Consider the following 14,675-nt stretch of genomic DNA (forward strand, 5'->3'; position numbering starts at 1 on the left):
CGTGAGATTGGATGAGTCTGTAAGGGCGGAAGTGTCCTCAGGCCACATAGGGGATAATTAGAGAACACAGTTTATTATTTACATTTTCCTCCAGGCTACGGCCTTGCTGACTCTGGGTGAGTGACAAGTTATGGTGCCAAAGACTGAGATACCATAAGAGGGAAAGTGGCAGCTCCCGTGTCCCCTCTTGTTAACTGCTTATGGTTGTCTAGGAGAAAACAGGGTTGAAACCCCCAGGTTTAAAGTTACCTGTTTGCCAGATGCACAGAAAGTGCGTGTTGGCCTTGAGATACGACCAAAATTTGTCATCAAATGCTCTGCTCCGATATGATTTTGACTGGACTGCTGGACAGGGTGGGCCCTCAGACCATAGTGATGCAGCGATTTAGAACTTTCTGGGTTGAATAGGATCGAGAACAATCTTGCTGATTCATGGATTCTGGCTTGGCAGAAGGAAAAATTCTCCACCTTGGAGAAGCTTGTCTGAATTTCCCTATGGTAGAGGGATTTAGATATCTCAAGATGCTCAGTTTTTGTTCAATTTATTCACCAATCCAAACAGCCAAGAATCCATCCATCATTTACTGAACCTGTGCTGTGTTGGAGTCTTTGTTTCTGGGCATTGAATCAGACATGGACCTTGTCCTCGAAAACCTTTCAGCCCAGCAGTGAAAGCGGATGTGTTAACTATGACCCAAGAGAACACAGACCATAAAAGGAGGTACTGATAGGAGGGCTGTGAGTTCAGAAGGGAAATCAAGGAAGGCTCCGTGGAGGAAGTGACATTTAGACGAGGCATGAAAGGGAAGATAGGAGGTGGAAATAGGAAGCTAAGATATTTGGGCCTGAAGGACCAGCATAAGCAAACCCCTCCAGTGGGAGAGTAGGATGTCCCACGTGTTTGGGACAGTTTATTAAGGGTATACAATTCGTTTGGAGAAGGACTGGGAACTCCTTTCTTCAAACACTTGTCGCATGCCTTTTGCTACTGGAAGACTGATGCTGTGCATACTGAATGAATTCCAAAGATCAGAAATACCTGGTTCCTCCTGACCTCTTCTTACAGTGTCACGAGTCAGCCTGTATGTGCATTTTGACCTTGGAACACATCACAGGTAACAGCCCTCCAGGAAGAGTGCTATGTACCGTCTCTCCAGCCAATTTTACCTCATTGCCTCTGTGGGACAACAGATCAGGGCACTGAAGGTTAATGATTTCCAAACACTTGTCCATTTAAGATAAATGTTTTAAGATAAATGGCACTCAGAGTAGTGGGCCAAGGGGCTATTCAAATAAATTAGTATAGTATTTATCATGTGTATAATCGCAATTATCATGTATCTGTGGATTCAATTAAGCAGATATTTATTTAGCATCCACCATGTGATGGATTCAATAGGGGAGACAAAAATGCAAAGTGACCTAGCACAGATGGAGCATCTATGATGCCCCAGGCACTTTGAATAAGTTATCTCATTTAAACCTTAAAACCGCCCAGTGAGGCTGATGGTCCCATCCCAATTTTACACATGAGGAAATAAATAATGGGTCCAAGATCACAGAACTGAACCCAGGGCAGTCTGCCTTCCCCATATAGGAACCCAAAACAAGAGCCCAAATAGCTGGGGTAAGTATCCCTAAGAAAAGTATAAACACATTGCTTGGCTGTTCAGAGGAGGGTGAAATCTTCTCCAGGTGGAAAAGCACATGGGAAAGGTGGCATTTGAGATGTGCCTCAAAGCACATGGATGTGAATGTGGTGATAAGGAGCCTGTGAGAGGGAGGCTTCCGGGTTGAAGGAAGCTATTGCACAGAGGTGTGAAGACAGGTGGGCATGTTCTGGCAGTGGCGAGGAGCATAGAGAAATATATATGGCGGGAAAAGCAGATGATACCAAGCTTGAATGCCAGGGCTTGGTGGACAATGGGGAGCCACTGATGGTTCAGGGGCAGAAGAGTGATATGATGGAAACCAATCTCTGGGAAAATGAAGCTGGCATTGTGGACAGGATGGAGGCTGGATGGAGAACGGAGGGCTGAAGAACCTTAGGTCCTGAGAGCCTGATCTTAGCTCTATTATGACACTTACCAGTGTAGAGTAATTGGTGTTGTCTGTCTATAGGTTGGCCACGTCAGATTTAGCTCTGTCTCCAGGTTTCAGCAAGGGGCCAGGAGCATGGTTTGTATGAAAGCGTACTGAGGGAAAGAATGGAATTTAATACAGTATTCAGTTCTCCAGCAGTGACGCTGCGAAGAACCCTAAAGAAGTGGACGAATGTCCATGAAATAATAATTGGACTTAACTCTGGAATTCCAACGTGATTTGATTTCTAATCGCTTACTCAGCAAGTTATTTAATTGAACACTTGGTTGATAGATTTTGTTAGGGGCCAAGTGGGAACAAAAGCAAAAACCATCCAAATCCTATCATCAAAATTGGAGACGCAAGCTATGAAACATTCAGGTAACAAAGTCCCCTCCCCAGGCTTGATTTAGTCCCCATGCCTCATTCAGCCATTAATTCATTCACTCATTCATTCATTTGATAAATTAATAAACATAAAGCCTTTAGAACAGTGCCTGGTGAATGCCAAATGCTTAATAAATGTTAGGTATTTTTTGTTATTATGACTATCATTCATTCATTTATGGGATGCTTATAATGTGCTAGGCATTATTTTGTGTACATTCACACATGCTAATTTATTAAAACCTTGCTACAATCAACCTACCAGGGAAATGTCATTGTTCTATTTCACAAGTGCAGACACTGAGGCTGTCTGTGGCCATATATCAGTGCTTTTTGGATTTCAGTGTGCACACGAGTCACCTGGGGGTCTTGTTAACTCGGCGGTCTGGGGTCAGGTCCAAGATTCTGCATTTCTAATAAGCTCCCTGAGCCGCGAGGTCTAGAACAGATGCACCACTGCTAACTGGCAGAGCAGAGGGCTCCACCTGGAAGCTCCGACATCAAGTTCAGGGTTCTCCTTTCCTTTTTTCAGCCTTTTCCACCAAGTCTGCACTGGAAATCAAGCGTATGTACTGTACACACACACAAACAGGATTTAGACGGAATCATTCTTGCATTCACCAAATATTTGTTGATTCTTCAAAAAACAGACTGCACCGAGGCTTGTTCTTAAGTTCCAATTTTCACCCTGTCAGATGGTTAAGCAACTGTAACATCACAAGGTACTCCTTCCATCGCTGCCTTGAATCCGTAACGCCCAGAGCACCACCTCTCTCCATCTCCCCCAGGTCAGTTCCTTCTTCCTGTGTTTCTCGTGTATGCAGTCGTACCATCATTCTAAGATGTCTGTAAGGACTTATTGATTATTTCTCAGCATATGATTACTGAAAGTGCGAAGCGACCGGTTTCACTAGCCCAGAAACATACTTTGCCCCCATGATGAAGGGAAATGCAGGCTTAAGCCAAATTTGTTTCCACCTATTAGCCTGAACAAAATGGACAACAGAGGGCGCCTCAGGACCACTCTTCCCAACAAACACTGTGCTCTCTTCCCCACCTACACACACTGTGCTTTACGACCTGGTCTCCCGGTGATTATTCGCCAAGGATTTGAGTCAAGTCACAGCAACAAAGCACGCACATCTGCCCCCTCATGTTTTGTTTGTTTGTGTTTGTTTTGCTAGCACAGAACTTCTTCACCTTTTAAAATGTATGATGATCATCGATTTGATGGCTTCAGGCTCCTTCCTGCCCTCAAAGTCCTGAAAGTTGCACACGTTCCATGAAATGGACAAAGGGAGGGGATGTTTATCACCTGGCCGCTGAGAGCGTTGCCTGTGCGATGCTTTTTTACATGCTTTATCTCATTGAATAGTCTCATCCCAATCCTGGAAGATTTTATCAGAATATTATAATAGAGGAGATATATCTATATTTAGGAGTAGAATCTGCTGAAGTTCATTGCTTCCCAGATAGGCTGCATTCCATTTGATGGGAATCCTTTGGTGCTTTAAATTGGCTCCAGAGTTGGCCCTAGGGTGTTGGATGTTGAAACCTTTCCTCTTCCCCTCCCTGTATCGGGAGCCTGACCTGGCCTGGGCATCCTCACAGCTGACCTTCCCTGGGCACCCTAGGCTGTCCAAGATGACAACCAGAGGGGTAGAGTGTCAGTGACTGATACCCACTCATGAGGAAATGAAGGCACACTGGCATGGGAGTGAGGACACCCCTTCAGGTAGAACTTTCCCTCTCTGAGCCCCGGATGCCCATCTGTCGAGGGAGGGCTTCGAAAAAGGTGATTTGAGAGCTTCTTTTCACTTTGAGCCAGTCTTCTAATGGGAGGGATTTGAAGCCTGATGACATGGTGGGGACAATATTTTTAGGTTGGCATTTTGCGTGCTTCTCACATTATGCCATATGGCCAGAAACATTCCTTCTAGAGACTGCCATTATTATCTTGGATAAGATGGTGGAATGTTAGAAAAAGAGAATCACAGAAACTCACTGTAATGGGAAATTAAAAGGACAGAATGTCAGAGCTGTGCACAGGGGCCACCCATGTCAGACCCACGCTGTGTCCCAGCACTTAGCACACTGTTGGCACATGGTGGGTGCTCAAGAAACGAACGAATGAACGAAACTGTAGACTAATTGAGCCCTACGATGATAGACTCTGAGGATCAGTATTAGAATTATGGGGAAATATCATTCACATATTCGGAAGAGGGAACTGAGATCCCCGGGGGGGGGTTATAGAATCTTCTGGGTGCTAAAGGGCCCCCGGGCATGGCTCTTCCTCATCTGGGAGCTCTCAGGGAGGGATGGGTTTGCAGGAAAGGAATTTTCCAGAGGGAGGGGCTCTGGTGCCAACGTTCCGGAGGTCTGGGGCTCCAGCAGCTGGAGGGCAGGGGGCCGCAGGGAAGAAGCGGAGCACAGCCTTAGCAGGGCGGGGTAGGTCCGGTGCACAGCTTGTTGGGGTAACGGGCGTATTTGCGGTCGTAGGTGCCCAGGTTGTCGCGAAAGCAGAGAGCAGCCCTCTTGTCACACTCGCAGGTCTGTTGTTGGCAGGTGGTTCTGCCAGCTGGATGGGACGAGGTGAGTCAGGGCCTGGGCGCCTCGGTCCTGCCACTCTCAGACATACAGGGGACTGCTCTGGAGTCCCTGTTCTCAGCCCCATTCTGCTGGAAGCCCATTCTCATGGGGGATGTTCCAGGGATGGGTGAGAGAAAGGGCAGAGTCCCAGAGGGCCTGCTGGGGCCCAGGATGCTGGGAAGGCTGGAAGTTTGTTCTCCTGTCCTTTCCCAAGCCCACTCCACTGCCCTTAGCCCTTTCCCCCATGGGGAAACCATCTGGTTCACTAACTGTCGTCCACCTCAGCCCAGGGAGAGTGCATTTCCAGGCAACTCCTTCTCCCATGTAATGCGTTACTGACAGTGAGGCAGCCGTCAGCCAGAGAGGAAAGCTGGGAAGCTTACAGCAGCTCAACCTCAGATGGCCTCGGCGTGCCCCAGAGGGACTGAAACTGGGACCTGCTCGGCCGTGCCTATCTCCCTCAGAGCGGACGAAGCCCATTTTCCTAGCATTAACTTTAGGGCTCCCCCTCCACACGTGGCCACACCCTGCCTGGGGAGCAGAGCTGACGTCAGCTCTGCAGGCGCCAGGGGCCCCAAAGCCTCCTCTTCCCTCCACTGCCTCTGTCTGCCCTGACTGGCTCTGGCTCCTTTTTGTCCCCGCGAAGACATCCCCCAGCTCAGAAATAACCAGCTTCCTCACTGTGCTGTGCAAAGGTCAGCCTCGTTCCCCATCCGGGTTCTGCTCTCACCTGCTCTTTCAGCAGCAGTCAGAGTTGGAAGGGGCTTAACAGCCACGTCAGCTCCTTTGGGGGGTTCTTACCAGAAGCTGGACTAAGCCAGGGAACTGAGTGATTGTCTCCCTTTTGTAGATGAGGAAGTAGAGGCTTTTGAGGGGTTACGTCACTTGCCCAAAGACATACAGTGGGTAGGTGACTCCCTGAGCCGGTGTCCCTCTTCACCTAACACCTCCCCTCACTCATCCTCTCAGTGCCGTCCCTGACAGGTGGCTTCCTCGCCTTGCATGAACCCCCAGGGATGGGGAGCTTACTACCTGTCAAAGCTGCCTTGCCGGGAACAGGCATCTCTGAGCCAAATCTGCCTCCAGTGGTTCTGGTCCTTGTTCTGCCCCTCCCCCAGGACAGACCTTAGGGATCTGAGCTGAGTCTTCTTTGACCCTCCTAGACCCTCCTGCTGTGCCCCACGCTGGGCCTGCCCTCCTTCCAGGCTGCTCCTGGCTTTGCGGCAGGAAGAAGGTTTGGTTCTCTGATCTGAGCTCCCTCCACGGGGCTGGGCTGCGTGGAGCCCTCCGCACTCTGACTCGGGGCAGGCTGCTTCCCCAGGCCGGGGACCAGAGGAAAGCTACTTGGTCCAAGTGGGCACTGGGCCTGGCAAGGATGAGCACCGGTGCATTCAGCCTTTGGGAGCAGGGTCTGCTGTCCCAAATCCAAGCTCCAGCTCTCTCTGTCTGGGGCTCTGCCCTCAAGGCTCTGTCCTGGGAACCTTGCCTCTAGCTGCCACCCAGGCCCTGGCGAGGGCTGTGTGGGTACAGCCGCTCTGGGGCTCAGCTCCACCCCCTTTGGCTCCTCTCCCCAGAGGCTGGAGCTGGGAAGGCTCTGGCTGGGGAAAGTGCCTGGGTTCAGGGCAGGAGCTGATGGGTCACGTGCTCTCTAGGCTGGGTGCCACAGGAGCATCTGGGTGGATGGACCGGTCTCTCCCCACTTCCGTGATGATGGAAGATCCCACGCCCGCCCCAGCCCAGGTGACCAGGCTCAAGGGGCTCCATCACGAGAGGGTTCCTAGCTGAAGCTCTCCCCCAACCTGGTGTCTGGGGGAGTCTAGGGCTGTTCACTTACCACAGAAGATGCCGTGCCTGCTGGCAGAGAAAAGATACGTTTCCAACATGGGTTCACAGCCCAGCTTCTCCAGACTCCCATAGCAGCAGTCATGGGCGTGGCAGCACCTGTAAGGGTCATGGTTGGCTTGCAGGGGCCTGTGAGCCAGGCTGGGCAGAACCAGGGGCTGCCTGGGGGGCTCAGTGCCCAAAGGGGCTCAAAGTGGAGGTCGGCCCCAACTTTCTAGGTGCCCCCAGCCCCTCCCTCCTCCCAGGATGCTCCCCCGGCCTCTCCATCCTCCAGCGAGGTGCTCTACCTGCTGGGCCACCTGCTCACCAGTCTGTCTGGTCCACTGGCCCGTGGGAGCCGCCGAAACCACAGTAGCAGCCATAGTCAATGTACTGCAGCGCAGGCTGCCCCTTCATTCTCTCAGTCATCACCCCGAACTGGACCAGGTTCCCGACAGCCAGGGGCACTGCTGGGAGGGAGGGTGGAGGAGGTCAGATCCCTCAGGGCCCCACCCTCTGCAGCCAGCTGCCCCTGATGTGCCCCCAAATCTGAGTCCAGACATCTCTCCGATTGTCTAGGTGACCTCACCTCCCTAAGCACCTCATTCCCAATACTAACAATGCTAAGCAGTAATAATGTCCCCATGACATCATTGCACCTTGATCCCCTAGTCCTCACCCGCGTCGTGTCAGCACACGTGACCCCCTACCCCCCACCCCGCTCTCCTTCCATCATCTCCCAGAATACCACCCACTCATCCTCCCGGGTCCCAACCCTTCCTGATCACCTCCCCAGGTGTCAGCCCCATCCCTGCAGGAACTCTGTCCCTGTCAAGTCCCATCAGATGTCACTGGATAAGCTTCCAAACCACCTGGACTTCCCCAAATTCCTCTAGGTCCTGATGATGCAGCAATGGGGGGCTGCTGACCCGGGCAGGTTAGAGTCAAAAATGGAAACTTAAGTGAGGGATGGAGCGGGGGTGGCAGGAGCTCGTGTGCTGTCTGGGATCCCTGCCAGCCCCTCTCCCCCACCCCACCGGGCCATCCGGGCTGCTGTCTTCCCCTCTCCCCCCTCTCCACTGACTAGTGATGGCTCCGGAAGAACTGGCCTCCTCAGGATGTCCAATCACACCCTCCTCAGGGCCCAGCTCAGGGGCCTCCAGGGAGTTGGGGATTCCTAGCTGGGGCAAGGGAGGGGTAAAGGCAGGAAGGTTACTTACCCATGAGGCAAAGTAAGGTTGGAAGAGGGGGAAGCTTCATTCTGCTGGGAGGGGAGGGGTTCAGGGAGTAGAGAAGCTGGGCTGCAGGAGAAGGAAGTCAGCAGGGGTGCCTCTGATCTCAAGGCCTCTCTGCATTAGTTAAATACCAGGGTCCTGTCCACTCCCCCTCATTAACCCCTGAATGCCCAGTGACGTAATGATACTTCCTGGTCTGACACTTTGGCCAAGTCTCCAGGGGAGGAGCCAGCCTGGGGCCTGTGGGGTCTGCTTCCAGGCAGTTTGGGGAAGGTGGGGGTCGATCTGTGGGCCTTCTTCTCTCCGCCCTTCCCCTCCCCTCCTCCTTTCCCCAAATCACCGTGCTTGGTCCCACTGAGGAGCTATATGTCTTGGCTGTGCTAGGCGCTCTTCATTCTTGGTGTCTTTTTCTCATTCCCATTTTACTGATGCAGCCTAGAGAGGCTGAGAAACTTAAGTTCTCAGCTCCGTTGGCCAGGGAGCACCAAGGGCAAGTCTGTCCTGTTTCCATGACACTAGCTACTTCAGCATGGCCCCGACTCCCCTTCCTGCCCCTCAACCAGCCCCTGAGTGGTGATGGCAACTTGACTCCATAGCAGGGGGCCACTTGTCCAAGAACCTAGAATGCAAAGCCTGGGCGCTCAGCCAGCTGGGCTTAGGGTTCTTTCTTTATTGTTCTTTCCTGGGCAGGCTCCTGCTTGTTTGACAGGTAGCGAAAATACTCCCAGTTAAGAATTCTGTCTCCCCAAACCCTCGAGTAGTGGTGGAGCGTGGCTGCCATAGAAACAGGCTCCATCTGACTCAGCTGGAAAACCCACATTCCGGCATGAACTGGAAACTTCCATCCTTTTGATGTCATCTTAGGGCCTGGGTCGGGGAGACAGTAGCCTCCTGGTCCAACTTGGCCCCCAGAGAGAGCTGCTGTCCCCATCGTCGGGTCAGAACACTGAGGCCGGGCTTCAAAGCTTGGCTGGAGGTTCGTGGGATGGAGGAGAGGACCCGGCTCTGTCGTGATCAGAAATGTCGAGGTCCCACAAAATGCAAGACCAATTTATGATAAAAATCCTCCAGAAAGCATGCATAGAGGGAACTTACCTCAACATAATAAAGGCCAGATATGACAAACCCACAGCCAATATCGTTCTCAATGGTGATAAACTGAAACCATTTCCACTAAGATCAGGAAAAAGACAAGGTTGCCCACTCTCACCACTATTATTCAACATTGTTTTGGAAGTTTTAGCCACAGCAATCAGAGAAGAAAAAGAAATAAAAAGAATCCAAATCAGAAAAGAAGAAGTAAAGCTGTCACTGTTTGCAGATGACATGATACTATACACAGAGAATCCTAAAGATGCTACCAGAAAACTACTAGAGCTAATCAATGAATCTGGTAAAGTTGCAGGATACAAAATTAATGCACAGAAATCCCTGGCATTCCTATACACTAATGATGAAAAATCTGAAAGAGAAATTAAGGAAACACTCCCATTTACCATTGCAACAGAAAGAATAAAATATCTAGGAATAAACCTACCTAAGGAGACAAAAGACCTGTATGCAGAAAACTATAAGACACTGATGAAAGAAATTAAGGATGATACAAACAGATGGAGAGGTATACCATATTCTTGGATTGAAAGAATCAACATTGTGAAAATGACTATACTACCCAAAGCAGGATAATCTGTCTATTGGTGTAAGTGGGGTGTTAAAGTCTCTCTCTATTATTGTGTTACTGTCGATTTCTCCTTTTATGGCTGTTAGCATTTGCCTTATGTATTGAGGTGCTCCTATGTTGGGTGCATATATATTTATAATTGTTATATCTTCTTCTTGGATTGATCCGTTGATCATTATGTAGTGTCCTTCCTTATCTCTTGTAACAGTCTTTATTTTAAAGTCTGTTTTATCTGATATGAGTATTGCTACTCCAGCTTTCTTGTGATTTCCACTTGCATGGAATATCTTTTTCCATCCCTTCACTTTCAGTCTGTATGTGTCCCTAGGTCTGAAGTAGGTCTCCTGTAGACAGCATATATAAGGGTCTTGTTTTTGTATCCATTCGGCCAGTCTGTGTCTCTTGGTTGGCGCATTTAATCCATTTACATTCAAGGTGGTTATTGATATGTATATTCCTATTACCATTTTCTTGATCGATTTGGGTTTCTTTTTATGGGTCTTTTTCTTCTCTTGTGTTTCCCACTTAGACAAGTTCCTTTAGCATTTGTTGTAAGGCTGGTTTGGTGGTGCTGAATTCTCGTAGCTTTGTAAAGCTTTTGATTTCTCCATCGAATCTGAATGAGATCCTTGCTGGGTACAGTAATCTTGGTTGTAGGTTTTTCCCTTTCATCACTTTAAATATGTCCTGCCACTCCCTTCTGGCTTGCAGAGTTTCTGCTGAAAGAGCAGCTGTTAACCTTCTGGGGATTCCCTTGTATGTTATTTGTTGTTTTTCCCTTGCTGCTTTTAATATTTTTTCTTTGTATTTAATTTTTTGATAGTTTGATTAATACGTGTCTTGGCGTGTTTCTCTTAGGGTTTATCCTGTATGAGACTCTCTGCACTTCCTGGACTTGATTAACTATCTCCTTTCCCATGTTAGGGAAGTTTTCGACTATAATCTCTCCAAATATTTTCTCAGACACTTTCTTTTCTCTTCTTCTGGGACCCCTATAATTTGAATGTTGTGCATTTAATGTTGTCCCAGAGGTCTCTGAGACTGTCCTCAATTCTTTTCTTTCTTTTTTCTGCTCCCTGAAAGTTGTTTCTACCACTTTCCCTTCCAGCTCACTTATCTGTTTTTCTGCCTCAGTTATTCTGCTATTCATTCCTTCTAGGGTTTTTTTTTTTTTTTTTTTTTTGCGGTACGCGGGCCTCTCACTGTTGTGGCCTCTCCCGTTGCGGAGCACAGGCTCCGGACGCGCAGGCTCAGCGGCCATGGCTCACGGGCCCAGCCGCTCCACGGCATGTGGGATCCTCCCGGACTGGGGTACGAACCCGCGTCCCCTGCATCGGCAGGCGGACTCTCAACCACTGCGCCACCAGGGAAGCCCATCTAGAGTATTTTAATTTCAGTTACTGTGTTGTTCATCACTGTGTGTTTGCTCTTTAGTTCTTCTAGGTCCTTGTTGAATGTTTCTTTTATTTCCTCCATTCTATTTCCAAGATTTTGGATCATCTTTACTATCATCACTCTGAATTCTTTTTCAGGTAGGTTGCCTATTTCATGTTCATTTATTTGGTCTTGTAAGTTTTTACCTTGCTCCTTTGTCTGTAACTTTTTTTTTTTTTTTTGATGGGTGGAACTGTATTCCTGTCTTACTGGTTGTTTGACCTGAGGCTTCCAGCACTAGAGTTTGCAGGCAGTTGGATAGAGCTGGGTCTTGGTGCTGAGGTGAGGACGTCTGGGAGGCCTCATTCTGATGAATATTCCCTGGGGTCTGAGGTTCTCTGTTAGTCCAGCGGTTTGGACTTGGAGCTCCCACCACAGGAGCTTGAGCCTGACCTCTGGCCTGGGAACTAAGATCCCACGAGCCGTGTGGCATGGCAAAAAAAAAAAAAAAAAAAAAAGAGCAATACAATAACAAAGAATGAAAAACAAAATAAAATTAGAAAGATAAAAAATATAATTGAAACAACTGCAATAAGGTAAAATAAAACCACAACAGAAAAAAAAAAAAAAAAAAAAAGCCTTGACCATGGGGGGTGGAGTTTAGGCGGGGCAGGAACTTAGGCAGGGGTGGGGTTTAGGGTGAGGTGGGACCTAGGCCGGTCGAGGGGTGATGTTCAGGCGTGGGGCAGGGCCTGGGCCCTGCTTAGCACCTGTGCAGAAGGGGAGAGGCCGCACCTCCAAAGGAGGGCCTCCGGAGTGTGGAGTTCCGGAGTTGGGAGCTAAGGCCCTGGGTGACGGGGTGTGGGTGGAGTTTAGACTCAGCGCACTGGAGGGGGTCTCCCAGTGTAGAGGTGGGCCCTGGGGGGGGGGGTGTAGGGGCGGGGCTTGGGCTCTGCGCTGGCAAGAGGGAGGCTCCAAGGGCAGAGGATTAGGCCTGGGAGCCCAATAGGCTCCCCAGTGCCAAAGTGCACAGGGAAAGCGCTGGCCACCTTCCCTTCCGTTGCTCCGCCCCCCACCCCCGCACGGTCCACCCCCAGGGTCTCCCCGTCCCCGCTGGACCCCTAGCCATGAGTGGGTCCAAGTGGGTGTAGGAACTCCTCCCCTCCTCCAGCCACCCCTCAGGGGTGCCGATCCTGGAGGTCCAGCCTTTACTTTTGCTCCCCCTTCTCTCCCTCCCACTCCCTCAGGACCCGCGCGGCTGGAGGGGGCCTTGGTGGGCAGAGGATCAGGCCCGGGATCTCAGCAGGCTCCCCGGGGCCCAAGTAGGCAGGGGAAACCTGGCCACGCTCCCGTTTGATCCTCTGCCCTCCCAGTTTCCCGCTTCGGGCCTGAGATCCCTTCCCCTCCCCCGCGCCGCCCCTGAGGGGTGCCAGTCCTCTCCTGCCTCCACTTCTCCTCCTCCCTCCCTCCCCCCGCGCTCACATCATACCAGGTCGCTGGGGGTTCCTCCTGACCCCTTAGGTGTCCGTGGTCCCCCACCGGTGCCTGGTAGGTACCCTCGCTGTGCAGAGACGCGAATTCCACGTCCTCCTAGTATGCCATCTTGACTCCGCCCTGAGCTCTTCTAGTTCATGAGTCATCCAGTTTCCTTTCACCAAATTCCTTTCTGACTTTGGTTAACCAGAGTAGGTTTCTGTAACCGTTCAATGTGCTTGCAAACAAAAACCTTTATTTCATATAGAAATTGGCACCAGAAAGAAGGCTGTAAGCAATAGGCCCTGGGATAGGTTAACGGGCACAGACGGGGCCATGATTTTCGAACGCCAGCTGCCCATGGTACCCATAGTCATTAAACAGCCACCTGCTCACAAGGGCAAAGCTTGGCGTGCTGGGTGCTTGCTGACATACAACAACTTAAGAGGGATGAGGAATAGAAAGACCTCATGACGGGCTGATTGTTTTGATGGCGTTTGGTTAAAGAGGGAGGTATTTATCATACCCAGGACCACGCAACATATTATATGTCAGATTTGTTTATTTCTTCTGTTCTCCCCTCATAGAATGTGAGTTCCTTGAGGGCAGACACTTTGTCTCGAACACGGTTCTTCCTCCAGTGCCTAGAACAACGCCTGGCACAAGGTAGGCACTTAAGTGAGCAAATGCACGCACGACTAAACGGCGAGCTCTAGTTTAGAGTTTCCAGAGTAAGAAATAGAAGCGTTACCCCAGAAAGAGTCAAAAGAATTTGCTAATTCGTATTATAAAAAGATCTGGGGAGAAATTGTGAGAAAAGATGTTGAGGCTCCCCCACCAAGAGTAAAATGTTGTGTCAGGTTGAACTTATTACTCTGGATGCCCTAGCCCAAGGTTCTGTAATTCACTGTGCTAATCTGGGCAGCTCTGTGAGTCTAATGTCGCCTGGGTTGGCGAACTCACATGCTGGTTCACGGCATGTGGAAAGTCAGAACTCATTGTCTTAACATGGAGTATCAACCAGAAAACCACAGAAGGCTGCAAATAAGAAAAGAGTGTATTTGGGGTCTTAAGAACTGCAAGTTAGGGGCTTGCCTGGTGGAGCAGTGGTTAAGAATCCGCCTGCCAATGCAGGGGACACGGGTTCAAGCCCTGGTCCGGGAAGATGCCACAGAGCAACTAAGGCTGTGTGTCACAACTACTGAGCCTGCTGTCTAGAGCCCGCGAGCCACAACTACTGAGCCCTCGTGCCACAACTACTGAAGCCCGTGTGCCTAGAGCCTGTGCTCCGCAACAAGAGAAGCCACCGCAGTGAGAAGCCTGCGCAGCGCAGCGAAGAGTAGCCCCCACTCGCCGCAACTAGAGAAAGTCCGCACGCAGCAACGAAGACCCAACGCAGCCAAAAGTAAATTAAAGAAAAAAAAAGAATAGAATTGCAAGTCAGGAGACACAGATTCCGGTAAAGTGGAAAGAGTGTTCAGGGGAAGAGAAGGAGTCAGGGGCTTATAAAGGCAAAAGCCATGAAGCTGTACTCTGATACAAGAAAGGAAATATTTGTCCTTAAGGGAAGGCTATCATGGGTCGTTTTAGGGTAAGGTCCAATCAGTATCTTGAGTTTTTGCCAGATGTTCTGTTAGGATAATAAGCAGTCAAAAGGTCAGATTCCATCCAGGCTGAGATGTACCTAGGTCATCCTTCCTCAATGGTCTCCCTCCCTGTTCCATTTTAGAGAGCTCTCTTACCAGTACCAACTCCATTTTGATTTTCCTTTCACAAGAGGGAGGAATGAAACAGGTGAAATTATTTCAGTGGGGTTGAGGGATGCCCAGGGCATCTTTAGTGTTCTAAAATTTTGCAGCGATGTGGCTAGGCATGAGTGTTTTCCCCATCTGATTTTCTAAGCACTCAAGTGAGGCCGTTCAATCTGAGGACAGTTATTCTTCAGCTCTGGGGGATTCTCATGTTTCTTTGAGAATTTCTTTTGCTCTGTTTTCTCTTTTTTGGATTTCCTATAAGATGACTGTTAGACT

General features: G+C 49.8%; 1 protein-coding gene across 11 annotated transcripts; it reads right to left on the bottom strand.

Annotated features, from left to right (window-relative positions):
- Positions 1–563: 563 nt before the first annotated feature.
- Positions 564–12,786, bottom strand: LOC137216501 (group IIE secretory phospholipase A2-like). Of its 11 annotated transcripts, XM_067722614.1 has the most exons (6): positions 12,662–12,786; positions 8,103–8,183; positions 7,211–7,352; positions 6,896–7,002; positions 2,089–2,195; positions 564–1,177 (listed from the first exon to the last, which is right to left on the bottom strand). In XM_067722614.1, exons 2-5 carry the CDS (start codon positions 8,140–8,142, stop codon positions 2,116–2,118), a joined length of 369 nt encoding a protein of 122 aa, XP_067578715.1. In that variant the 5' UTR covers positions 8,143–8,183; positions 12,662–12,786; the 3' UTR covers positions 564–1,177; positions 2,089–2,115. The 11 variants fall into 11 exon arrangements, with proteins under 11 accessions (XP_067578715.1, XP_067578692.1, XP_067578672.1 ...); XM_067722591.1 differs by lacking the exons at positions 564–1,177; positions 2,089–2,195 and adding an exon at positions 4,621–5,050 and having other exon boundaries at positions 7,211–7,349; XM_067722571.1 differs by lacking the exons at positions 564–1,177; positions 2,089–2,195 and adding an exon at positions 4,621–5,050.
- Between the last annotated feature and the right edge of the window lie 1,889 nt (positions 12,787–14,675).

The sequence above is a fragment of the Pseudorca crassidens genome, chromosome 2, assembly GCF_039906515.1.
Source record: "Pseudorca crassidens isolate mPseCra1 chromosome 2, mPseCra1.hap1, whole genome shotgun sequence".
Classification (NCBI taxonomy): domain Eukaryota; kingdom Metazoa; phylum Chordata; class Mammalia; order Artiodactyla; family Delphinidae; genus Pseudorca; species Pseudorca crassidens.

Bases quoted from the DNA above. Each gene is read 5' to 3' on its own strand.
- LOC137216501 (XM_067722571.1), bottom strand. From the start codon at position 8,142: ATGAAGCTTCCCCCTCTTCCAACCTTACTTTGCCTCATGG. The intron at 7,003-7,210 runs GTGAGCAGGTGG...TGACCCTTACAG, and splicing joins CCAGTGGACCAGACAGACTG to GTGCTGCCACGCCCATGACT. The intron at 5,051-6,895 runs GTAAGTGAACAG...CGTCCCATCCAG, and splicing joins CAGGCACGGCATCTTCTGTG to CTGGCAGAACCACCTGCCAA.